At 35.7% G+C, this 25,778-nt stretch overlaps 1 protein-coding gene and 1 long non-coding RNA gene across 2 annotated transcripts in view; one reads left to right on the top strand and one right to left on the bottom strand.

Moving 5' to 3' along the window:
* The window catches only part of LOC129525963 (uncharacterized), a 95,535-nt gene that overhangs the window by 4,389 nt on the left and 65,368 nt on the right, over window positions 1–25,778 (bottom strand). The gene's annotated exons all lie outside the window — the stretch shown is intronic.
* The window catches only part of LIN7A (lin-7 homolog A, crumbs cell polarity complex component), a 145,541-nt gene that overhangs the window by 68,527 nt on the left and 51,236 nt on the right, over window positions 1–25,778 (top strand). Inside the window, exons 3-4 of the mRNA XM_004053624.4 lie at window positions 21,078–21,149; window positions 23,459–23,668. Coding sequence (XP_004053672.1) covers window positions 21,078–21,149; window positions 23,459–23,668 — 282 coding nt within the window. The remainder of the gene's footprint in view (window positions 1–21,077; window positions 21,150–23,458; window positions 23,669–25,778) is intronic.

The following is a 25,778-nucleotide window of genomic DNA, read 5'->3' as shown; positions in this document are numbered from 1 at the left end:
TAGAAGTGTGATAGAATATGTTCATGGGTCCACAGAACTCCCCCCACTGCAGAATCTTCTCAAGTCAGATAGAAATGCCATATTTTTGTGTGACCAGAAAACATATGCATCTTAAACTGTCAACATGAGTTCCCACAAAGCGTTCACTTGAGCTGCCTAGAATTCTGTTCATTTGTCTCATGAACTACACCACACAACCTTTTATGTATATGTGTATATATATATACATAAATATATTTATTTATTTATTTATTTATTTATTTATTAGATACTTTGGTTTAAAGTGCTACATGCCAATGCCTTTTCTCCACCTAGCCAAAACTTAGGCCACCTTAGCTTCACCTTCTACTTCACTTTGCAACTTCTTGCTGGCAATCATGTCATGGTTTAGATTACATATTGCCTTCTTATCCATCTTTCTTAAGTGTCAAGTGCAGAGCAGTTGAGATGCAGTGGGTCCAGCTTTTAACACTGGAAAAGTCTCTGCTCTAGGATTTCTGTGAGGGTGATCCTGTTTTGCTACCTGAGAGTAGTCATATCTGATATGGGCCCCCCCACCTGAAACCAGCCCAGAGGCAAGTACTGGTCTTTAGTGATCTTATCTGCTACATAGTTTATCTTCAGTTAATTAAAGCTTAGCAATGGGCTCTGCTGGGCAACTGGGCAGGTAACATTCCTGGTTTCTGAATTAATTACTTCCTGAAAACTTTGACCTGAATTACATCAAAAGACACGTAACACATGGCTATGAAGAAAAGAGTTAAGTCCTGCAGTTTCTTTCCTGTTTTTTGTTGTTGTTGTTGTTGTTTGTTTGTTTGATTGATTTTTTGAGACAGAGTTTTGCTCTTGTTGCCCAGGCTGGAGTGCAATGGCGCAATCTCGGCCCACTGCAACCTCCACCTCCCAGGTTCAAACAGTTCTCCCCACTCAGCCTCACAAGTAGCTGGGACCACAGGCATGCACCATCACACCTAGCTAATTTTATATTTTTAGTAGAGATGGGGTTTCTCCATTTTGGTCAGGCTGGTCTCGAACTCCCCACCTGAGGTGATCTGCCCTCCTTGGCCTCCCAAAGTGCTGGGATTACAGGTGTGAGCCACCGTTCCCGGCCAGTTTATTTCCTCTTTTACCAGCAGGACAGATGTCTCTTTATCCTTGGGCATGCAAACAGTGACGTGCTGGAAGAACTTTGTGAAAGATTACCTTGGTACTAGGCAGATGGCCTCTCATAATGATTATTACACTCTTGTGGGAGGCAACTTAAACATTATCAGTAAAAGAAGTGCTACCAAGGTGCAGTCAAGTTGCTAATCATCCGTTATTTCACTATAGGAAGCTGAAATAGCTGCTTCCAGCTTTCACTTTGCTTTGCTGTCAGTGTAGTAACATTTCAGGGATAAGTATTTTTATGTGGACTCTAAACCTTAACTATACTTAAATGAAAATTGAAATACTACTGTGTTAAATTGACAAGATGTAATAAATGCAGCAGATTTTTTAATACATTTCTGTGTATTAAGGAGATGGGTTGAAGTACTACTAGCGAGGCACAAATTGAAAATACTTCATGTTTAGTGATATTGGGCTCTTACCACAATAAATTTTTTTAAGAGGGAAAAACATTTTTTAAAGTAAACAATTGAAATTTACTATAAGACGTTACATCCTGCTCTAGGAATGGGGTTATTTATGGTTGATATTTATCTGAACCCTGTCATCTTCATGATGTCTCATTATTATGGAGCATAATGTTCATACAGAAAGCATGTCAAAAGAAAACTCATAGAAGATTTGCACAAGAGAAAACTTATCCAAGTAGATTGAAAGCGATCTGTTAGAACATGAAAAAAAAAGGAATACAGCAGATACTCCAGAGCTGCTATCAACAGTCTCTTTCACCTCTCTCTAACTGGTAGAATGATTTTGTTCAGGTTTATACCCCCACCTCTTAGCCCCTGTCTGACTCAGGGAAGGGGTGACTTTATCCTCGGCTAGGTGGGTCAATCTGACTGGTTTAATCTAAGGCAGGGGTCATGGTCTAATTTCCCTTGTCAGGAGTGAGGATGTGAAGCTGATCCAGCCAACGGGGCATGAGTGGAAGTCCAAGGGTGACTTTCTGACAAAGATATGATGGCTATTAAAAGAGACATGGGACTAGGCATGGTGGCTCCCATCTATAATCCCAACAGTTTGGGAGGCTGAGGTAGCAGGATCGCTGGAGGCCAGGAGCTCAAGACTGGTCAACATGGCAAGACCCTGTCTCTACAAAAAATGTGAAACTTAGCTGGGCACAGTGGTACATACCTGTAACCCCAGCTACTTGGGGGGCGAGGCAAGAGGATGCCTTGAGCCAGGATTTGGAAGCTGCAGTGAGCTATGACAGCATCACTGCCTGGGTGACAAAATGAGATTCTGTCTCTAAAATAAAAATAAAAAAAAGAGAGACATGGGAACCAGTAATGCCCTCTTTTCCACTGGGTGTTGTCTTGTCTGCATGTGATTTTTGGAACTGCGGCAGCCTTTGGAGGATGGTGAGGAGAACAAGCCTCCAAAGACACAGCTGGCATTCTAAGAATTCCAGAGGTGTAAAAACCTGGTGTTCTTCATGAAAAAATGGTCTCTGAACTAATTCCTTAGATTTTCTTTACCTTGAACTTTCATGTTATTAGTTTTTCTCAGTGTTTGAGCCAGTGGTTCCCAAACTGTGCTGCACATGGGAATCACATAGAGTGCTTCTGAAAGTCTCAATGCCCAGCTGTCAGCCCATTGCAATTTGATCAGAATGTTGGGGTGGGAGCCAGACATCACTATGTTTTAAGAATCCCCAGGTGATTCCATTATGCAGCAACATTTGGAAACCATATGGTTTGAGCAATTTTGAATTATATCTTTCATTTCTATCTGAGTTTTTCATAACTGAAACAACAAAAACTAAAAAAGAAAATCCAGACTGAAAACATTATTTGTGCCAGTAGGTTCACTGGATAATAAGACAGAAAAAAAAATTAAGAAGAGTATAATAGAGTCAACAAAATGCTTTCATAGTTTTCAAAAGGAGCTCCAAGTCAATTACTTAGAGATCAGTTTGAACCATATTCAAATGTAATCAAGTACCTACTACTTTTGATAGAGTAGTCTCACTGCTTATTTCCTCTGATAAAGCTTCGTATCCATTAAATATCCTGTAGTATAATTTATGTAAAACAATTAAAAGTGAGAGACTCCTTTCATCTTTATTAAAGTTAGTCTTTGAAGAATATGTCTACATAATAGAAACAAATATTAGATTCTATTATATCTAATTTCAAGAGAGGAAGACTAGTTATCTTTGTCACTTGTTACAAATCCCCCCACCTGCACACAACACATGCACACCCTTTTTAAAACACCACTGCTGAATCCTTGATTAAGGCCCTTTAATACCTTACCTCTTGTCTGACCCACGAATTATAATTTAGGAAACTAACTAAGAAATGGCCCGTAGTGATTTAAACTCCACATGGGAGACATAGGCCACAAACCTGACAGCTTATTGTGAATCCTGGTAACAATTCTTTGACTCACCCAATTTACAGAAGAAACATTCTCTATCCGCTGAAAGGCTGTATGTCCACTTATTTTGAGGAGGGGAACTTATCATCATCTACCTCTCCAGATCACATAGCGATGTCTTAAATCCTTTCCCTTATCTGAGATACAGAGGGAAGCTGCCTGTCCTTTCTCACATAAAACACTATGCACTGGATCCATCATCTTGCAGAGAATCTGTGTCACCTTTCAGCCCCAAAGTGGACATTTCAGCACTGTAATTCCTGACCATGTTTGTGATCACACTACATTGTTATCTAATATGACAGCTGCTAAACTACCAGTTTCAAGGGAGACCTCCTTGATTTCTCACAGCTATTGTTAATCTCATCCCTCTTCTCCATTGCTCAGTTGTTAGATGTAGGCCTTGATTTCCTACTTCATCTTTAAGTAAGACGATAAAAACTGGGTAGATATTATATAAGCAGGCATCCTTATTCTTATCCAACAGCAGGATAGGCCACTCAGTTTAAAAAACAAACCTGTTTTTTAAAACGACAGATGAATGTGCTTTGCATTTCATAGGTCATATCAGTGTAAAATTTCTTTAATTTTGTAATACACAGAGATAACTTGCTTAACAGATGAGAAATATGACTACACAATCTTATCATTTAAGTGAAAGACTTTTTAAAATATGCATTTAGATAGGCAGTAAGAACATAAAGAAGACACCATAAACTTTGAAACAGGCATGGAATCAGAAGGTTGTTTTTCTTTAATGCTGAGCTATGCTGACAATTATCTCCAATAAAAATGAATGAGCAATGTGAGAGGAATAATCAGTGTCTGAGAGATTCTTTGCATTTACATGAATTGATAGCATTTACCAGATTGAGGGTAAGTACTAATGAAGCACTTCAACCTAATTAAAACTTTCTGAGCTTTCCTTTCCCCCTTTACAAACTAACTTAGATTTTTATAGGATTTAATTTGAAGGTGATGGAAATACAAAGGCAGATTTTTGCCATCCCCAAAGAAAGGTTAATAATGTATTCAAATTCACATCTTCTTTCACTTTGATAAAACTGACCTACTTTCTCTTTTAGAGAGAAAATGTCTTATGAAATATTATTCACATTAAAAAATGTTGCGTTTTGATGCCTTTTTCCATACTATAATTGAACCTGGCATATCACTTCCAAAAGTTAAATGAAGTTTAGTTCATTTTCAGGTCTGGGCTTTTTAATGAGTTAGCATCTCTGCTACTTGAGACAAGCCGCATTCAGTGCTTTGCATGCCAGGGAATTTTTCTGACAGTAGTGATAATGATGCAGATGTTCCTCTTTGCAGGGATTTTCCAACAATGTTCCTAATGAAAACACATGTCTACTTCCTGGCAAATAAAAAAAATCATTTTTCAAAACAAAAAATTCAAATGCTTTCATCCTAAAATGGCAAATGTAAACAGCCATTATTTTCTCCACATCATTTTTGCTGTTTTTTTTTTCAGCAATAAAGTGGTTCGTTTCTTTTTTTTTCTCATCTTGATGTGGAAACTTTAACAAAATCTTATGCAGATCCCAAGTGAAGTGGAGATGGTTAGAGCAGTGGGGTCAAGCCTTGCGTATTGAGTCTTGAAGTTGATTTGCCATGTCATCTTAAGCCTTATGTCTGGGTCAGCTGATTTCATTTCAACACAGAAATAATAACAGTTGCTGCAAGTATTATGCCCTTAAACTTATGAGTGTAACTTTGTCTTTTGAGACTTCTATAGATATAAAAAATGAAAAAATATCTGCATAAATCATGTTTTAACAAATCTTTTTATTTTAAAAATTACATGAAATTTCACTCAATTCAGTGAGGTTTCTGCAAAAACAAAATTCCAGATACATTTTGTGGGTTGAGTAAATATTTGGTGCTGCCTTTTCTTCAAAGGAACATTTTAATGTTGTTTAAAAAAAAACAAACAAACAAGCCTTTCATCATTCATTAGTTAGCTGTTAAAAAAGAGTTTCCAGCTTATATGCAAAAGAAATGTCCTTACCCTATGGTTAAGCATCATAACCCATACCACCAGATGGGGTATAGGATAGGGTGAGGACCAGAGATGTCTGTTGTATCTATAACTTGATCATTAAAAAAATGCTTTGAAGTAATTTTTCTATGTTAAGAGGACTATGTCAAAATGCCACATCATATAGACTACATCAAGATATGTTTTCACATGTTGCTACCAATGAGGTCATTATGAGTCTTCTTTCTCTCTTCCTTGGGTGACAGTGCCATTATGGTCATTAGGACATATAATTAAACACTCATCAGAACGGAAGGTCAAAGGGCCTGGGAAATCTGGATAATTCAAGCCAAATAAAATCTACAGTTAACTGCAGCTTGGCTAAGTTTATGTGCACCCTTGGATAGGTGATTATGTGCTTTCTTTCTCCCTTCTTTAAGCCGACACATTGACTGTCTTTTTGTAGATCAAACCTTAGAACTTGATTTAGACTCTACCTCTATAAACAAAGTATGTTTAATTATGCGTATTTACTGCCTCTATATCAATTACCTAGTTTAATCTACAAGAAAGCAGAGAACTAAATCATTATTTGTGAGAGTCTATTCAGTCATTGAAATAATGAACTTGAAATAGAACTCTAATAGAAATCAGCCTTAAGTCAGCATCCTTAAAATCTTCTTCCTTTCCTTCCTCTTTCTTTCTATCAAAGCTGCACATGCATGAGAGCTAGAGCCCATCTTAGGCAGCAAATCAGAACCTAGTGATTGTTTTATAGTCTTGACATCCATCTTGTGAAATTAATTATACAGAGCCAAGCGTGGTGCATTTACCATAACTTGAATGTAACAGAACACATGAGAAAAGATGTAATGGAAAACTCCTCTCTGTGAAGAGCATAGTCTGGCATTTTGGTAACAGTGAGTCAGGATGGTGTTAGTAAAGGTAAGCCCAATGTGGAATCTTTAATTCTGTACCTTCTTTTTCTGTAGAAAAATTTGAGTCATCTAATGTATGCACTCAAGTTCCCAGCTGAGGATGAACAAGGCAATGCTCTGCCTTCCTGTTAAAACAACTTGTAATGAAGTGGGCTTTTTGCCATCTATTTAGTGCCTTATTCATCACATTGTTGTGCCTTTTCTTGGTGATTTTGCTGTTTCAAATGGCCCCTCATCATAGTGCTGAAGTGCTATCTACTGTTTGTCAGTACACGAAGTTGATGATGTGCCTTAGAGAGAAAATATGTGTTAGATAAGCTTCATTCAGACATGCATTATAGCGCTGTTGGCCTTGAGTTCAATGTTAGCAAATCAACAATATGTATTAAATAAGATGTCTTTAAACAAAAAACATTCATAAAACTGTTATGAATTGATTGTTGGTGAAAATGTAACCAGAGATTCAGAGAAACCTAACCATGTATTTTCTCTAGAAACAGTGGTTCAGAATTTGCTAATTTAGTCTTTGCAGGGACTTTATACAACATTACTGCAAATAAAAAGAATCAGTGGTAGTCCTTATTTTCAATATAATCAATTCAAGAAAACAGGTCAGACCTAGGTATACAGTTGTATCACATAAAAGGTTAAGATCCATAATTTTAAAGGATTCCTGGAAATTGTGAAATATGATGAAACTCTTTTTGCAGGCTTTACAGATTACCAAATTGTGACTCACTCTCTGTTGGGTTAGTATAAGCTGAAGGACTTGGTGATAGTTGAGACAGTTATAACCTCAACTATCTGGTAAGTTCTTTGGAAAATAACCAAGTCATCTATTTCTCTATTTTGAGATCTATTTTGAAGGTCACACAACTATTATCTTAGAAGTCTTTAAATGATTCTAATACCATCACATTGATGATGGCTCCTTTAAAATAATGTAAAAGAATATTTAATTAGTGGGGAAAGTGTTCACAATATTTTAAGTGAAAAATCAGGTTACATACAATCTGGTGCAAGACTGGCTTCAGAGACAACTCTCAAAAACCTGCCTCACAGAGCTGCCTGCTCCAGGAACTAGTCATCTTTAAGTCATGTCTGTTTTCTGACCAAGATAATTGCTTAGATTGGTTTTATATCCTCTGGGCTGCCAAGAGCAGCTAGTTGCCCAGGAGATGTGAGATTGTCTGCAGATTATGAGCAGAGCTCCTCTGGGCACCTCGCTTTACAACCAAGGATCAGTGGCTCCCTGGGACATCAGTGTTGACTAATTGAGAAAAGGAGACAGTCAGGACAGTAAAGGCAGTGGCATCTCAGGGTGTATCTGCTTCTCACTGCAGAGTATCTGCACAACTAAACCTTCCTGAAGAAAACTCACTTTAGTCCAGACCTTCATTCACGGCCCAGTGGTGGTTGTAGCAGCCCTGGACTCCAGGCAGAAGCCAACTGCCCCATCTGTTGGGATTACATGAGTGACCCCATCACCATCAAATGTGGGCACAATTTCTGTCACTCCTCCATCCAGCAGCGCTGGGTGGATTTATAGGACAGCTTCCCTTGCCTGTCCAGTGTCACCAGTGCCAAGAGGGGCACTGCAGGAGCAACACCCTGCAGGGAAGGACGACTGAAACTCCCAAGATACTCCACATCACCGGGAACAAAATGAAGAGGCAGGCACCAACGTGTTGTGCAAGGAGCACTATCGGATCCTGACCCTTTTCTGTGAGGAAGACCTAGAGGTGCGACGTCTCCTGTGTACTCAGCCCTCTGACCACCAGGGTCAGTCACCACTTGAGGCCCAGACAGAAAGCTGCCTCTCATCACCAGAAGAGGCTCAGCAGTTACATTAAGACTCTGGAAAGGAAAGTTGTAGACAGTCCAAAATTAATAGCCACTCAAGATAGAAAACCTTCACAACTGAGAAATAGGGTGAAAAACCAGATACAGACATCCTTCTCTAAATGTGAGCACCTGAACCTATTTGTGGATCATGAGCAAGAGGCAGTTCTCTCAAGGTTAGTTGATGAAGAGAAGAACATTCAAAAGAAACTTAATGCAAACATAGCATTTTCAGACGACATTTCCACAATCAAAGATCTACTAAAGGAGGTGGCAGAAAAGAGTGTCATGTCAGAAGTGAAAGTGCTGCTGGGCATCAAGAGTATCTGCAACAGGCATGAACGCCTGAAAACTTCAGCTCTCTATTCACTCCTGTGCAGTTTATCCAGTTGCTCTGGGTTCCAGAATGATGTAGTTTATCCTGTTGTTCTGGGTTCTGAAGACTTTGATTCCTCCCGGCATTACTGAGAGGCTGAAGTGGTCCATTCACCACCCTGAATTAACTGTTGAGGGCTGTAAAGACTCCCTCTTCAGGAAAGGAAAGTGATCTCTATCAGAACAGACAGATGCTGGACAACGGAGCTACAGAATGGTAACTCTGTTGCTTGAGGCACTATTTTAGTCATCCTTCTGCTAAAGGAAAAGGCCAGAGTAGTTGGCATGTATCCGGACTATGAGTTTGGCAACATTTTGTGTTGCAATTTGAATGACTTGTCTCACATCCATTCTTTCACTGATGTCAATTTTTCTGAAATACGAAGCTTTATTTCAGTATTGAACATGATTCTAAACTTCTTGCAGTCTGTGCGGTAACAGATGCAATAATTATTATTGGCCCACACTGGGCTGCCAAAACTCTACCAAAGGGGCAATATACCAATATCTATCAACACTGGAAATGCATATACTTTTGACTCAGTAATCTACTTCAATGAATTTATCATAAAGAGATGTTCTCACACTTACAAAACACAGATATTAAGGTTATTTCTTGCTGTACAGATTGTAAGAAAAAAAAGCACCTCATTAGAGGATTGATTAAATGAATTATGATGCATCCAAATTGGAGTAATATGAAGCTTTAAGTAGAATAAGCATTAATATGTACTCACATGTCATAATTTCCAAATAGTGTAAAAAATAAAGAAAACAAAATATTAGATTATAAAAAGTATGTAATGATTGGCTTGATTTAAAAAACTAATAAACAGATTAAAAGTAAGTATGATAGATTGTTAATAGTGGTTGTCCTTTGGCATGGAATTATAAATCATTTTAATTTCTTGCTTATATGTATCTATATTGTACATATTTTCTATAGTGTATAGGAATTACTTTTACTTTAAAATCACTTCTTAAGAATTTGGGGTTTTATTGTATTTGTTTTCCCCTAAATATAATCCATTTAAAAAGGAGTACATGTGAGTTATTTAATTTTTTAAAAAAGATGTCTTGGCTCAATAGGTTCAATATGATTAAGGCTGGGCTTATAAATGACATAAATAGATGTTGGAGCCCCTCAAAATTCTCTCATTTTCTCATTCTCAATCTCTCCTAGAGGGTAAAGTATACACAAAGCTTCTTCTGACAAAGAAATAACTCACAAATTATATTTTATAGCGTACATTTTCCCTCTGAGCTTTAGACCTGCATATTCAGCTGTCTACTGAACATCTCCTCCTAGAGATCACAAAATGACTCAAACAACATTGCCTGAAATCAAACTTATTAACCCACATCTTTTACCATGACATCAAACTGGACCTCTTCTTATCTTTTGTAACCTGAGCCTACCATCATCAGATTACATTGTTTGCTCCCTAATTATACTCACTGTTGTTAACATCTCTCGCCTCCCAAACTATGTCTTGTTTTTAACCTTAATTCATTTATGATGCAGTATTAACTGTGTGTCAAATATTATATGGAACACACTTAAGCTAGAAATTTATTCATTGTTTATCTGAAATTCTAATTTAATTGGGCATCCAATATTCTTATTGCTACATCTGGCAACCTTATTATTAGCTATAATAATTTTAATTCAATCAACTGAATAATCAGATTGGCTCTTATTCACTGAGTTAAATTTTTTCCTCAGTGTTCATTTGATTAGCTGATATGACTCCTGTGACAATGACAATGTATCCCTAATTGTTCCTAGATAATATATTCACCTGATAAAGACCTATTTTAAAAAGTAAACCTTATTTTACAACCCTTGCAAACTTTTAAGTACACTAGTAAATTTCAAGTCTGCTGAGCCAATATCTAAGCACTTCACAATCCTTCATAAAATTTCACATCAACATAATCCAAACAGTAAAAATTAAGGCATATTTGAAGCCCCAAACCTTGTTTGAATTTTACCCAAAATAAGCAAATAAAGATAATTCAGTCACTTTGAATGGTGCTATGCTAATTGAAAATGACATCTTCCCAAAATTTTTCTCAGGCATTTCCTGTCACAGAGGATTCTGACTGTGTAACAAGGACAAGACAGGGAACAGCTGCCTTAAGGGAATTCTTTTTTGAACAACTTAAAAAAAAAAAAAAAAGGAAATTTATTCTTGGTGGCTTGGCCACCTGCCATGTAGAGTAGAAACACCCTGTTATTTGCGATCTCATTTTTCCTTGAAGTTATTAAATGATTTGTACAAGTTATTTAATGTGAACTACTTTATTATATATGTTAAGAGCCACTAGGAAATATAAACCAATTATAAAAATAAGTAGGGAAATTAAGATTAATAGCATAGCTTTAAAATTATAGTCATTCTTCAGTTTTATAGTTTCACAACTAATTATTCTGCTTTTATGTAATAGAATAATTAGTTCTGAAACTATAAATTTGAGCAAAGTATATTCTATTTACTTTGGAAAATGAAGTGTGTGGCATGGTCGTTTTAATTCACCTAAAACAAGTGATATAAATAGCTTCTGGACATTTGAAAATTGGTAGACACTTTTGAAGACTGTGCTATATTATGTACCTATAGTCCTGATGCCTCCCTACTGAGCTCCCACAAAGCCAGAATCAAATAAAAGGATGTGCCATTTACTGTCAGGCACAAGGAGACATTTAATCGTCTCTGTTAAGTGTTTCTAGAATACCATCCTAGAGGGTCTCCCCATCCTTTACTCATCATTTAAGAGGTAGAGTGTTGGAGACGTTTCTCATGTGTCCTTCTCATTAAACTTAATCTATAAACATCATTTCAGAAAAAGGCCCAATTTCTTTGTAACTTGGCTAGGCAGATGGTTAGATATTTAAGGCCATCACTGTGTCCAAAATCCTTCTCATCTTCATCTAATCTGAGCATTGGAGATGACTTGCAACTTGAGACTACATTTTTCTTCAATCTGGTAAAACCATTTTCACAGAAATTGGCTTTAAGACATGAGATTGGTCATAAATTATGAATAATTTCAATTTGACTTTTCTATATCTGCAGTCTAGTTAATGTCCTTTAAAGCAAATCATAAATGGCATGTATCACGTTGAAGCAAAATGTCTGAGTCATGTAGTTGAGCTAAAAAATATGCTTGTGGGCTGTAAGAAGTAGACATGAGGTTTCAGTGCTATTAAGATGGTATTCTATCCAGGCGCCCAGTAGTGCTCAAATCCTCTTCCACATTCTGTCCTTCCTTCTCAGGGATTACTACCAAAAGAAGCCAGATACAAGGGCCATAACCAAATGAGAAACAAAGTACCACTTTATTATCAGCATGGAAAGCACCAAGATCTTCTCTAGTGAAGCTTTTTCTGATAAAACGTAGATTGGAAAATGAAGACTGGGCCCAGATGCCTAAGTAAACTATCTGTTTTACTCCACTCTTAATCTAAGATATCTGGCTTGGCCTAGAAGGTGGAATATAAAATGAGAAGACTAGCTATATCAGCTCCAAGCCGGTACCCCCACCTAAGTTATTGTGACATGGATGCAGAAAGAGAAGAAGGTGTATCTCACAGAGCCAACCTTTGAGAGACACTATCAATACCACTAGTAAAGCCATGACCTTGTACAGTTCCTGCATGCTGATCAATCACACGGGCAGATCTTCCTTCCATAAGGATATTGGGTCAACTAATAACCAGGTGTGCTGAGGCTAAATTGTGTGCCAGTGGGCAGGAAGTTTTTAATCCCAAAGTATCACGTTTGCATCACATTTCTTTTCAGTCGTCAAATTCAGTGGAGTTTTTGTTTTGTTTTGTTTTGTTTTTAGTTATAAGTATTGCCATCCTATTAATAACTTGGCTGTCAGATACATCTTGTCAGGATACGACTGAAGTAGTAGGCTCTAGAGGTAGGCTGATTTTGTTTCTTGAAGACAATAGTGATATATTAATGAGTGTTAACTGAAGTTTCTTCTTCAGTGGTGAAAGGAAGCACTTTGTAGCCAAAGGCACTTTACACTGCATCAGCGTGGTTTAAAATACCAATGAAAGTAATGGAGCTAACAGCCTACACGAAGGTCTTGTATGTCCTTTGTGACTAAAAACTGCAGAGTTCATTTGTTTTTCGTCCTTGTTTGAGGACATAAAGAGTATTTCACATGGCACAGTTACCACTGAACCTAGGAGGAATGCTTCCTCTCCAAGACCTTGACCTATTCCTAGAGTTTGTCAACTGGTAAAACCAATTTGCCGCATTTATTTTACCAGTAATACTATCAAATATCTGCTTTAATGGTGGAGCCCTCTTTTATAACTCATTTCGACATAACAAAGATGTTGTCCTTTGCTTCTTTATACCTGTCAGTATTTTTTCTTGTCCGACAGGTGACATGTTTTCATCGAAGTTGATGGCTGCAGAGAAATGTAGAAAGATAGTACTCTGGAAATTCCATCCTTCTTGGATTTTCACTGGGTCGATTTGAGCCTTGATGATCTTACTGTAGTAGACATGACTTGTATACAGTCTGTACCATTGCCATTTAATTTTTCTTTTTTCTTTTTTTGCAAAAAATGGCTGGCCGCAGGCAGTGAATTCCATACCCTAAATTTTTTGGTTTATAGGAATTCTAACACTACAGTTTTAAACAATATTTTCCCCAGTTACAAAAGCATATAGAAAAGATATATGAAAGCTATATGGATAGCTATAGCTTAAAATATATAAAATTTATATGTGGCTGCCAGGTTTTCAAAATGAAAGGATAAAAGACAATAAATAGATATTTTTAAAACATCTCTTCCTTAGTAGATGAATCAGTTATTTTCACAAAACTTCCTAAAACAAGCAGACCAAATTGTTGGTGACTTAAGCTCTATTTCTATTTTATTCTAGTCATATCAAGTACAGTATGTACATTTACATCAGGGCACTTAATTTTGCAGGCATGGACTCCATTCCACTGAATGCAATTAAACTTAGAGCCTCAAATGATCCCCAAATTCATTTTAGATACCTCCCTTGGCCTAAAATCTGCTTTCAAGAAGTCTGCAGTATTATTATATTATGATAAATACATTATGGTTTAATATTATGAATGTTGTCCAACTACCCAGGTGGCCTATAATTGTAAAAGAGTGTGGGGAGCTAAATTTTTATTTTTAATCTAATGAAGATTTTAAAATATTTTAAAGTCAGATACCACATCAAATAATTTTTCTTTATTCAACTCTTATCTGAGTTTCCCAATCAGAAAAATCAAGAAATCCATTAAAAAAGTATAGATAGGTATAGATATTAATCTTAATTTTTACAATTTTTCTTATTAAAAAACCATTCTTACTTGCTTTTTAAGAAAAGCCATACACTTAGCAAGGCTTAATGCACACTATAATGTGCTGAGATTTATACCTCATCATTTTCCCATGTGTCCTTTCATTTGCTCTGATAATACCTATTATATGTCTTTTCACTTTTTTCCCTCTTGAGATAACTTGGTCTAACGTCACTTTGTTGTTGAAGCATTTACTTTTTTTTTTTCCAGTCATTGATAGAGAGGGGTTTATGTGATGCTAATTGTAATTCTATTGACATTTTAGTAGCCAACCCATCTATAACGAGGCACTACAAAATCTCTGGAGCATCCTATGTTTTAAAGAGATGTTCTTATCCATTAAATATATCTACTGTTTTCCATGCTGATAAACTTTGTGGAATGAGGATGAATGTCATGTTATTGTTATATGAAATATATTCTTAGATATATATGTCTTTATGTCTCAAAGCCTTACTTTTAGCTTCTGAAAGCATGATTAAATTTCTGAATATTTTCGTCTCTTTAAAATATTTTCTGCTTTCCTATGTCTTAAAAAATATTTTTTGCTTTTTAAAAAGTCAGTCTTTCGAAGTATAATTTAGACAGTAATAGTTCTACTTTTTAGTGTGTCGTTCTAAGAGTTGTAATAATCACATACAATCATGTAATCATTACATGATTATGAATATATAGAACAGTTCCAATATTCCCAAAAATTTCATCACACTTGGTCTAATCTGTTGGCCCCCACCCTTAGCCTCTGGCAGCCTTTGATCTGCTTTCTATCCGTATTGTTTTGTCTTTTTCAAAGTGTCACATAAAATCATTATAATGTCTGGCTTTTTTTTTTTTTTTTTTTTTTTTTTTGCTTAGCAACATGCATTTCAGATTCATCTACACTGCTGTGTATATGAGTAGTTGTTCCTTTCTAAATAAATTTTGTAGAGATGGGACCTCACTATGCTGCCAAGTCTTGTCTAGAATACCTGGGCTCAAGTGATCCCCCTGCCTCAGGTTCCCAAGGTGCTGAGATTACAGATGTGAGCCACTGTGCCCAGCCAGATGTTCCTTTTTAATGCCAAGTAGTCCATTGTATGGCTATACCACCAGTTAATTATTCATTCACACCTGAAGGCTATTTGGGTTGTTTCCAGTTTGTGCCAATTATGAATAAAGTTGCTATAAGTATTTCCATATTGTTTTTGTATGAATATAACTTTTTCTTTATCTTGGATAAATAGCTAGAAGCAGATGAGTGGATCTTACATTAAATCTTGCAGGAAACTGTTACTCTGTTTTCTCAAATGGCTGTACCATTTTGTATTTCCACTAGCAATGTTCGAGAGTTCTAGTTCTTCAGCAGGGCACAGTGGCTCATGCCTGTAATCCCAGAACTTTGGGAAGCCAAGGCCGTCGGATCACTTGAGGTCAGGAGTTCGAGACCAGCCTGAACAATATAGTGAAACCCCGTCTCTATTAAAAATACAAAAAAAATTAGCTGGGCGTGGTGGTGGACGGCTGTAAGCTACTCCGGAGGCTGAGGCAGCAGAATCGCTTGAATCTGGGAGGCAGAGATTACAGTGAGACGAGATAGTGCCACTGCATTCCAGCCTGGGTGACAGAGTGAGACTCCGTCTCAAAAAAAGAAAAAAAAAATTCTAGTTCTCCAACATTCTCACCTACACTAGATATCGTCAGTATGTTTTTTTTTTAACCTACACATTCTAATAAGTGTGTAGGTGTATCTAAGTATGGTTTCAATTTGAATTTTCCCAAGTGACTAATGATGTTGAGTATCTTTTCATATTTGCTACCCATATATCTTCCATGATAATGTACCTGTTCAAATACTTAACCCATTTTTAACTGTGTTGTTTACTTTTTGGCTTTTGACAGTTCTTTATAGATTCTGGATATGAAGCCTTTATCAGATATATGTTTCGCAAACATTTTCTGCCAGTTGGCTTGTCTTTTCATTTTTTTAACAGTGTTTTTCAAAGAGTTTCTTTTTTTTTTAACTATTATTTTAGGCTATCTTTTTGGTTTGTAGGCCCTCATATTAACAAATTTGCACTAATTTCTGATGGACAAAATTATAAGTTTCAGAATTGGAAGGAACAGAAGAAAAGAGACCCTAAAGATAGCATAGTTCTATATAACATTTACTTGAGGAATATAGCAATCAGGAACTTTTTTGGCTGAAAGTAGCAGAAAGTCCAGCTGTAGTGGCTTAAACAAGAATGCTTTTCTTCGTTATAACAAATTCAGAGATAGGCAGGTGTTTTGCATGCACTTAGAAGTTCCATGTAATCAGAACTGACATCTGTACACTTCCTTGGTCCTTCTCTCTGAAGTTGAAGGTTGCCACTACAGCTGATAATATCCACACACAAGACAAGAAGTAGAAGACAGGGAAAAGACAGCACTTGCACCACGTGAGCAACGCTTTCCCAGCAGCTTCTCACCTGCTTCGGATTGAATTGTCATTGGACAGAACTGGGTCATATGGTCAGACAATACTGGGAGAAGGGGATTGAAACTGGGGATTGTGTGAGATGAGTCTGTCTAGTGTCTGCTTCAGCAGAAAGTTTTAAATAACATCAAAATACAAAAGGCAATAAACCTCTACTATAAAAGTAGAAGAACAATCAAAATCTAGCTTTAAATTCAAAGTTTTTTCAAACTTGCTGCTGGCTAAGCAACTAAATTCTAAAGGCACTTTTCCAATTGCATCTTGTGTATATATATATAATAGTAATAATAGAAATAATAGCAGCTATTAGAATAAAAGCATAATAAGAATAATGGATTATGGTTTATGAAGTCACATACTTTATCTTCTTTGATTGCCTCTTTGAATATAGGCTTTTACATAATAGACAACTAAGGTACACAGATAGCAGGTTACTTAAAGTCATGTAGAAAAGAGATCCAGAATGAGAAACTCACAATAAAGGCTTGTCATCCCTTACCTACCTTTCTGTACCAATTAGGGTTTTCAAGATCAAGACGAACTATGCAATGTAAAGTTTACATTGTGATAATGTTTGCATGACCTGTGTATGTAAACTTGGTAAATAAATTAAAGTGAAGCTTGTACTTCATTTATACTTGTTATTCTCTCAGGGATAAAATTTCCATCCAGAAAAAGTATTCTATTTTCATTTAAATATAAAGAAAAATAAAATGGAAATTTTTCATTTAAAAAACTGAAAACAGCCCTTCTATAGTGAAAATTTTGTTTCAAACATTAATTAAAAACAACCATTATTTTTTATTTTCATAATTTAGCCCAGATGCCTAATACATTGACTAGAATTGCTCCTAAATAAATGTTAGCTGAACAAATGAATAAATGAACTTTCTGAACCAACTCACTATAATTTTATTGCTTTTTTAAGTTAATCTTTTTCAATTTTCAGTAGCTTGGAATAAGTTCTAAACATGCAAAATGCTATTGAATCTGTGCAATTTATTCAAGGTTAGGAAATTAATAATGCTGAGATATATAAAACCCCTATGAGTTTCTATGAATTATTTGGCTTACACTAGGAACTAAACCCATTTTACCAATGAAATGTGCTTACAAATGCTGTAGCTGAAGTTTGTCATACATTCTGGGACCCAAAGAATTCAGGAGTCTTATTATAAGCCCCACGTATAAGCCCCTCATTAAAGCACATACAACTATTTTCTGTTTTCCCTTTAAGAACTCTCTCAGGGTATCTGGTAAAATACTTTGGCTTTCCATGAAAACTTGCTTCAGATTTTTACAAACACTTTAAAAATTGTCCTTGAAAAGTAAGATAGGCATGGATATATTTTGCGCCTTAGGAAATGAGAGGCTAAGGAAGTTCATAAGTTGACACAGCTAATGGAAATAGAATTAATATCTCCAGGATTTGACCTGACTCTACAACCAGATCATGTCCTCTTCAGCTCACTTTTGAAAACCAGCTAATCAGAATCTGTTGTGTTTTGTAGACAAAAAAAAAAAAGACCAGCAATTATATTGGATTCATTCCACTAAATCTTCATATATTATAATCATAAGGAAGATTAAAATGATATTTCACTCTGGACTAATGAATTTATTGGTTTCAGAATTGTTGCATTGTATATTTGCAGCCCTCACTTGTTTAATGGTAGCCACTATATAAAACCTAGATTCCTTTATTCAAAATATAAAGAAATGCTCATAACACCTGCAAGTTTTTGTTCACACTGATACTGCCAAAACAGTAATGATCTGATGCTGTTTTAATACAAGAAAGTCTGATATGGTTGAAAGAGGAAAGATTTTGAAGGGAGATAGAGATGAGTTGCTGTACCAAATCTGCAACAAATTAGCTGTGTGGTCATCGGTATGTTCCCACCTCTGTGACTCAGTGTCTTTGTGTGTAGAGTGCCCAAATAAGAAGTTAGGAGAATTAACCGAGCTCATGGATATAAAATGGTTAGCATTACATTTGGCCCATGGTGATTTCTCATTAAATATATACCAGAATTATGGTAATTTACTCCAACAAATGTTTATTGAATGTTTTACAAGAGCCTTTACTCAGTGCTATCCAAGTCTGTTTTTATAGCTTACCAATCATTGCATGTAAGAAGAGAAGGTATAGCTTAATTCCTTAGATCAGGATTTCTCAATCTCAGCCCTATTGATATTTTGGCAGATAATTCTTTGTTCTGTGAGGCTTCACTGTGCATTGTAGGAATTTAGCAGCATCCCTGGCCACCACATGCTAGATGCAGTAGCATCCCATTTATGACAACCAAAAATGCCTCCAGACATTGCCAAATGTCTCCTGAAGGGCAACATTGTCCCCAGTTGAGAACTACAGCCCTTGATCAATTCTATGTAAACAGTGTTCACGAACTGCTCATCTTAGGAGATTTTCCCCAAAAGATCCATGGTCAAATAAGATGAGAAACATCAAATGCCAGCAACAGCATAACAATGATAGCTAACTTTTAGAAACATACTAAACATGGCAAACTGTTCTTATCTTATTTAATCCTCATAACAGACCTAGAAGTTACTTACTATTTTAAGGCGCATTTTTAAAATGAGGAAATTGAGGATCAGAGAAATCAAGTGACTGACAAACATCATACAAGTAAATGGTACAGCTGCGGTTTGCTTCCAAGCCATCTTCAGAGTCTGTGAAATTATCTACTACACAGTATTGCTCCTTGAATATCCCACTTTCTAATTCAAAATCAATTTGAGGTCTTAAGGCTAATTATTCTTAATTTGTGATATTTATTAGGTACAGGTATTTATCTCCAGCACTTACAAAATCACCTTTTGTTTTATTCAATTGATGACAATATTCCAATTATTTGCTAAATGATTGTCTTTATAAACATCCTTGGATGCAGGCAAAGTCACTTTCCCTGGCAATGTTAACCAAAATAACTTGAAACAAATTCAGATGACCAGGAACTGTGGAGGGACTCACTCTGCTTGAGGGAGGCAGAAAACATTTAATAGAGGAGACAATATTTGAATTTGACCTTTTATCATCATATTAAATTTGGATGAATAAGAGTCTGCCAGGTGGAAGGGCATTCCTAGCAGAGTAAACGGCATGTGCAGAGACCTAGGTAACTTGGAGAGTTCAATATGTTTGAGGAATGGTGGGGGTGGAGAAAAGAAAACAGGAAAATAAAACTAGAGAGAAGGCTGAGTCGGCATTATTATCTGTGGCTCGACTCCTGTAGGTATTTGTCCTTATCACCTTTGCAGTAAGGGCAGCAGACAGCCAAGAGCACAGCAGGGACATGGTCAGGTAGGTACTTGATGATCACCAAAGTGTATATTGTTTGATGGCAGGGAGACCCAATTAAGTCACTAATGCAATGCTTGCAGCAAGAGATAATGAGCTAGGGTGGAATGAAGGGTCAGATTTGAGAGAGTTTATTACAAGAGAAGCAGGGCAGGGAAAATCCTCCTCTGAAATGGGCTATTAGAACTAATAGTAGAATTTATTTTTGGAAAGGCTGTCTCTATGAAACAAAATAATGCATTTCCAAGGAAATAATCTGGAAGTACGTTTAGCAGCTGTCCAGGTAACCTGGAGAATTTGCAGTAACATATCTCAGATTCCATAAATGATCTTCTGGAAACTTGTTCCTGTCTCCATTCAGATTTCCCATAGAAACTGAACACCTCATAATTGTTAAGTGGAGATTCAGAGCTAAAAGTTAGATTCTGAATTGCACTGTTGACTTTTTAGTACAGACTACTTTGTCAATTTCCTTCTAACCATGTCACCTGGGAAAGATGAGTCAGCATTAGTGGAGATTCAACCAAATGTATTTGAGAAATTATGAGCCAGTCAAAAATGTAGGGAAGAGATTAGTCCCAGACACTCAACAAATAGTTGTTGAATGGGTGAATTAATCAAATGTTGGATTCACTTATTTAATTTTTGAGTTAAGCATGTAAAATAAGATTAATATAAAGGAAGAAAAAAACCTTTCAACCTTCGATTGCAGTTTTTTCCTTTCCTTTTTTACTGAAATAGCTAATGGATCACTCCCCAAAATACTCTAGCCTAGTACCAAATGGACTTTTATTGCTATGCATTATGCAATAAATTTTTACGTATACTATTTAAATCCAAAATGAACATATAGTACAACACATTTAACCTTGTTACATTTTTCCAAACATCTTCCTCAAGGCATCCTTTAAGTTTTTTTTTTTTTCTGTACTTTAGTTTAAGATTAAGCAATTTATTTTACCATAGATACAAAGATTTTATAATCCCATCCCTGGAAGTTTATAAGAAACAATTTTTTTCTACTACATTTTAATGATTTCTGTAATTGTATCTAAAATCACAATGAGTAATAATATCTGCTGTTTAAGGAGTGCTATCAGGTACATTCCCAAACATCAGACCTATGTTATTTTGCAATAGAGAAGTTTTTTCCTACAGTGAAAATATAATTTTCTTTCTGCAATAAAAGAATTATTATTCTCCATGTTCTTACACATTCTTCTTTTTATGTGAACATTTTAGGTGTATCAATATATGCATGAAACGATAACTGTTAATGGCTGTCCCGAATTCCGTGCGAGGGCAACAGCAAAGGTAAGGCTTGAGTAACTTTAAAAATATACTTGACCCCAGTTATCTAGTAATTGATTGTGCGCGTGTGTGTTTCAGGTATTCTCGTGTGTACACTGTAAGAGAATTTAGACATCAGTGGCAGCCCAGAGTCTAGAACCAGTACTACTTCTCAGGTAAAAATCCTAATGGAAAATTGAACGTTTCTGCTGCTTCTGTAGCTTAAGAAAGGAGAATGATTTCATTAAACTCACTTAATGTCCATTTGGCACAAGCAAATCTACTGGTTCATTGTGTGAAATACTATATGATTTTCAGACACATTCTTCTGATCCGAAAGAACCTGTATCATATTCAGTGCATGAAGATTTATTTGCACAGGTCTAAAGATTTGATTGCAAATAGACAGGAAAAGAATTCACCTGACACCCACTGATCTAGGATACTTGTGTGTATTCAGCTGAGCAGTGGGTAACTTGCTGAAAGGATGTGGCATAGACCTTATAGAAAACGCCTGTCACCTTTTGTGGTAGTGACCACATCTGCCCTTTAAAGACTCAAATCCAGAGACTGTAGAGACCCTACTAATGGAAATGTTATACCGATAAGATCAGGAAATTATCAGGAAAATAGGCCATTAGGAAATGCCAATTTTAAACTAAAATCACTGATGCAGCTCTTCTTTTACAAACACACAAATGTTATAATAGAAACATGACTTGCTTTTAAAAAATACTTTATTTTTCTAATAATGTATAAGAAATAACCATTGAAAATGAGTAGAATTTTCCATTTAATTCTTTTGTGTTACATCGACGCTTGTTTAGTTTCTCTCTTGATTTTTTAGTTTTTACTCTGTAACTGAACACTGTAGATTTGTAAGGTTTTTTTGTTTTGTTTTGTTTTGTTTAAACTCAGGGAAAAAAAGCGGGTGTTATTATCATTATGTCATGCTTTGCTTGTACTGAAGTGGAACACACACAGAAAAATGATCCCTACGTGGTTTAATTAAGGGGAAAGTGAATTGTGTAGTGTTTTACCATTCTCATTTCTTATTCATGTAGAACAGCAGGATAGCAGCATAATGTTGCAATAGCACAGTATTTTCTGGTTGTTTCTGGGCTGTCTGCATTGCATCCATGTCAGCCATTAAAATCTATGCATGACAACGAGGTTTGCATGAGCAAATGCATGTAGCTAAAAACAAGCCATTGTTTTCATGTCATTCACTACGTTTCACTAAATGCAGACAGTAGCATAATGCTAAATTGATGTGATAATGCTGTGTGTGGTAAAGAAGGTACAGTCGTTGGGAATAAATATTTTCACAGTGTTGAATAAGTCACTTTATAGCAGGCATCTAATCAACTGTGATCAAGGTGAATTAATAAAAGTGAAAAATAAGCAGGCACAGAATCATTTCTTGATAGAAACTACCTAAGTGCTGTTATTTTATTTCTATGGGGTTAGTGGGAACTAATGGTAAGTTGTTTTCTTGAACTCATTTAATGAAATCAGTACATGAATTTTAAGACAAATTATGTCCATATTAAATGATGTTTTGTATATCTAGGTATAAAACCATTGACTTCATATTGCCTATTTTGTTATAATAATTGAAATATTAATGTATAATATAGGAAGAAAAATCCTGTTCCAGATAAGATTTCTCAGTATGGGATAATAATATGGAATATTGGTATAAACTAACAATAATCTGTTTGAATCTATTATTTTATTTTAGTTTTCATTCTCGTTAAGGCATCCTTAATTTTTTAAAAAAGTTAAATTTGCTAAGCTTTTGGGTTGGCAATAGCAAGATTACATATGTATTCAAAAGTATGTATACATACAAGTGCTCTTCAGTTTATTAAAAAAATACTTATGAACTTTTATGTGCAAGCACCAGATTAGACTCTGTGTCATACAAAAGAGTGCAAGACGCCATCTCTGCTCTTAAGGTGCTCATAGTCAACACACGTATAAAATAATTATAATAGTAGATAGTACATATAACAAAGTTATTTGGACTCCAGGAATAGGAAGAATTGCAGCTAACCAAGGTAACTGGAAAGGATTTTTATGAAGACAGGAAAATTCTGTCATACCAGATAAGCCCTAGGAAGCTGGAAATAGATGAGTGGGACTTTACCAAAGAAAGAAATCCTAGATGGCATCTAAATGAAGAAAGTCCTCTGCTTTTTGTGTTCTTTCTTTCACAGGAGAATACTATAAAAATATGAGAAGTTGCCTGAGCTACCCACTGCAAAGCATATGATTAGCCTTTATTTCCCTCATTTTATTACCAAAAGACCATCTTTTTGTTTTTTCAGGCAACAGTTGCAGCTTTTGCAGCTAGTGAAGGCCACTCCCACCCTCGAGTAGTTGAACTGCCAAAGACTGATGAAGGCCTTGGTTTTAATGTGATGGGAGGAAAGGAGCAAAATTCCCCCATTTATATCTCTCGCATAATTCCTGGAGGGGTGGCTGAAAGACACGGAGGCCTCAAAAGAGGAGACCAGCTGCTATCAGTGAACGGAGTGGTATGTTTATAAAATAACCAGAGATTTTCTCCTTAAGCACATTCTTTTGTTTGCCCCCTGCTATTACTGAAGTTAATGTTGAAATCCTAGAACAAATATTCATTTTATGTCTAACCAGCTTTCTAAGCATTGATGGATATTAAACCTATAAAAGCTGCAATCTAATTTTTATGTCTCATTTCATTATGTTCAGTTATGATAAATATCAGTGAGTTGAAAAAACATCCCAGGAAATTAATCCAACTAGCTGACTTTCTGCCCATAATACTCCAAGTAACATTTACAAGAATACAGTAATTTCAAGATACTTTTTATCCTAAGTTACTATAAGCAAATACATACATTTTAAGAATAAAGATATAGCTCCTTACTTTGTAATGTGTGTGGGTTTTTCATTTTAATTACAGAGGAAGGGTAATTTTAATGTTTATATAATAATACATATTAAAAAGGCTAATGCACTCAAAATTCCTTTTTTTTTTTTTTTTTTTTTTTGAGATGGAATCTCACACTGTCCCCTAGGCTGGAGTGCAGTAGCGCCATCTCAGCTCACTGCAAGCTCCGCCTCCCGGGTTCACACCATTCTCCTGCCTCAGCCTCCCAAGTAGCTGGGACTACAGGCGCCCGCCACCAAGCCCGGTTAATTTTTGTATTTTTAGTAGAGATGAGGTTTCACCGTGTTAGCCAGGGTGGTCTCAATCTCCTGATCTCGTGATCCGCCCGCCTCGGCCTCCCAAAGTGCTGAGATTACAGGCGTGAACCATCGCGCCTGGCCTCAAAATTCTTGAAGCCAGATCTACAGCTATAGTATAATAAAAACATATTAGCCTTCCTCCAAAAAACAGTTTGATTAAATTACCTATTCATAATATATGCTTTCGTTTTTAAATGAAATTAGAGTAAATTAAAATATGTAACATTTTAAAGTAAAAGTATGAATATACATTTTCTCATAACTTATATTCTCTGGATGCCACCACTTCCACTTGTAATAAGGAGTTGCTAAAGAAATTGTTTCCTATGAAACAAACATTTTCTCCCTATAACATCCACTTATATTAAACATAAATTACCTAAAAGCATACATTTCAGAAATATAAACAGAAACTTATCAATGTTACCTTTCTATTAACCTAAGATCTTTTTTCTAAGAACTTAAGGATTTTAATATATAAACTCAATTTCAGTTATTTGTGGCCAGATTGATTTATGCTTGGGACACAATATCCAAAATCAAATGTAATTGGAACATGATATTTTATTGGTAACTGTGGAATGAAATTCTTCTGTATTCATATCTTGAATTTTATTCGTTTCTTATTTTTAGACTGACTAGTAGTTTCATAGAACCCAAAACTATCCCTTCAACTCTGCTGTCCTCTAATGTATATCAAAATTCTCAACCCATGAATATTTTATATCACTTCAGCATTCCAATTACTATTTACTTTTTTCTATGTAATAATGTTTTGAGATAAGCTTTTTATTGACCTTTAGATAACTGTGACTTTTTCAAAGCATGTTTCAAGTGATAATTTCAGAGTCGAACTTTCTGGTAGAGGACTCTAGAGCTGGGTCACACAATTGTGTCACATAGAGGCTTATGCCCCAGAATATGAACTTGCAATTTCTCTGAATATATTATATAAATCAAATAAGGTATAGATTTAAAAACAGTATGAAAAGTTTAAAAAAACTCAAAGTATATTAACAGTAATTATAATTGTGTAAAGTAAGAATAAATATATATATATAATAAATTTAATACGTGGTTGACTTTGAACTTTCTTATAAGGGAGCTAAACAGACTTTGTTTAACATAAACATTTGCAGGGAACACACTGTATGCATTTCATAATTACTTACCCATTCCTTGCAATGATGTTTTGATATACCTGGGAGGTGGCAGTTACCTTATCTGGAATCAAACACGTAAGGTTCTACCACTCAATATTCATATGATTATGGATTAGTATCCCCTAAACTTTAATCCCCTTATCTGAAAAAAGGGAATAGTAACCAATTTGAAGGGCTCTGATGAAGAATGAAACAAGGCAAAATGTTTGTTGAGAGCTATCCTGTGTTAATTTGGTCATACAAACCTTTGACA

Source organism: Gorilla gorilla, chromosome 10 (assembly GCF_029281585.2).
Source record: "Gorilla gorilla gorilla isolate KB3781 chromosome 10, NHGRI_mGorGor1-v2.1_pri, whole genome shotgun sequence".
In the NCBI taxonomy this organism is placed as follows: domain Eukaryota; kingdom Metazoa; phylum Chordata; class Mammalia; order Primates; family Hominidae; genus Gorilla; species Gorilla gorilla.
The sequence above is the reverse complement of the archived record's forward strand: the minus strand, read 5'-3'. Positions and strand labels throughout refer to the sequence as shown.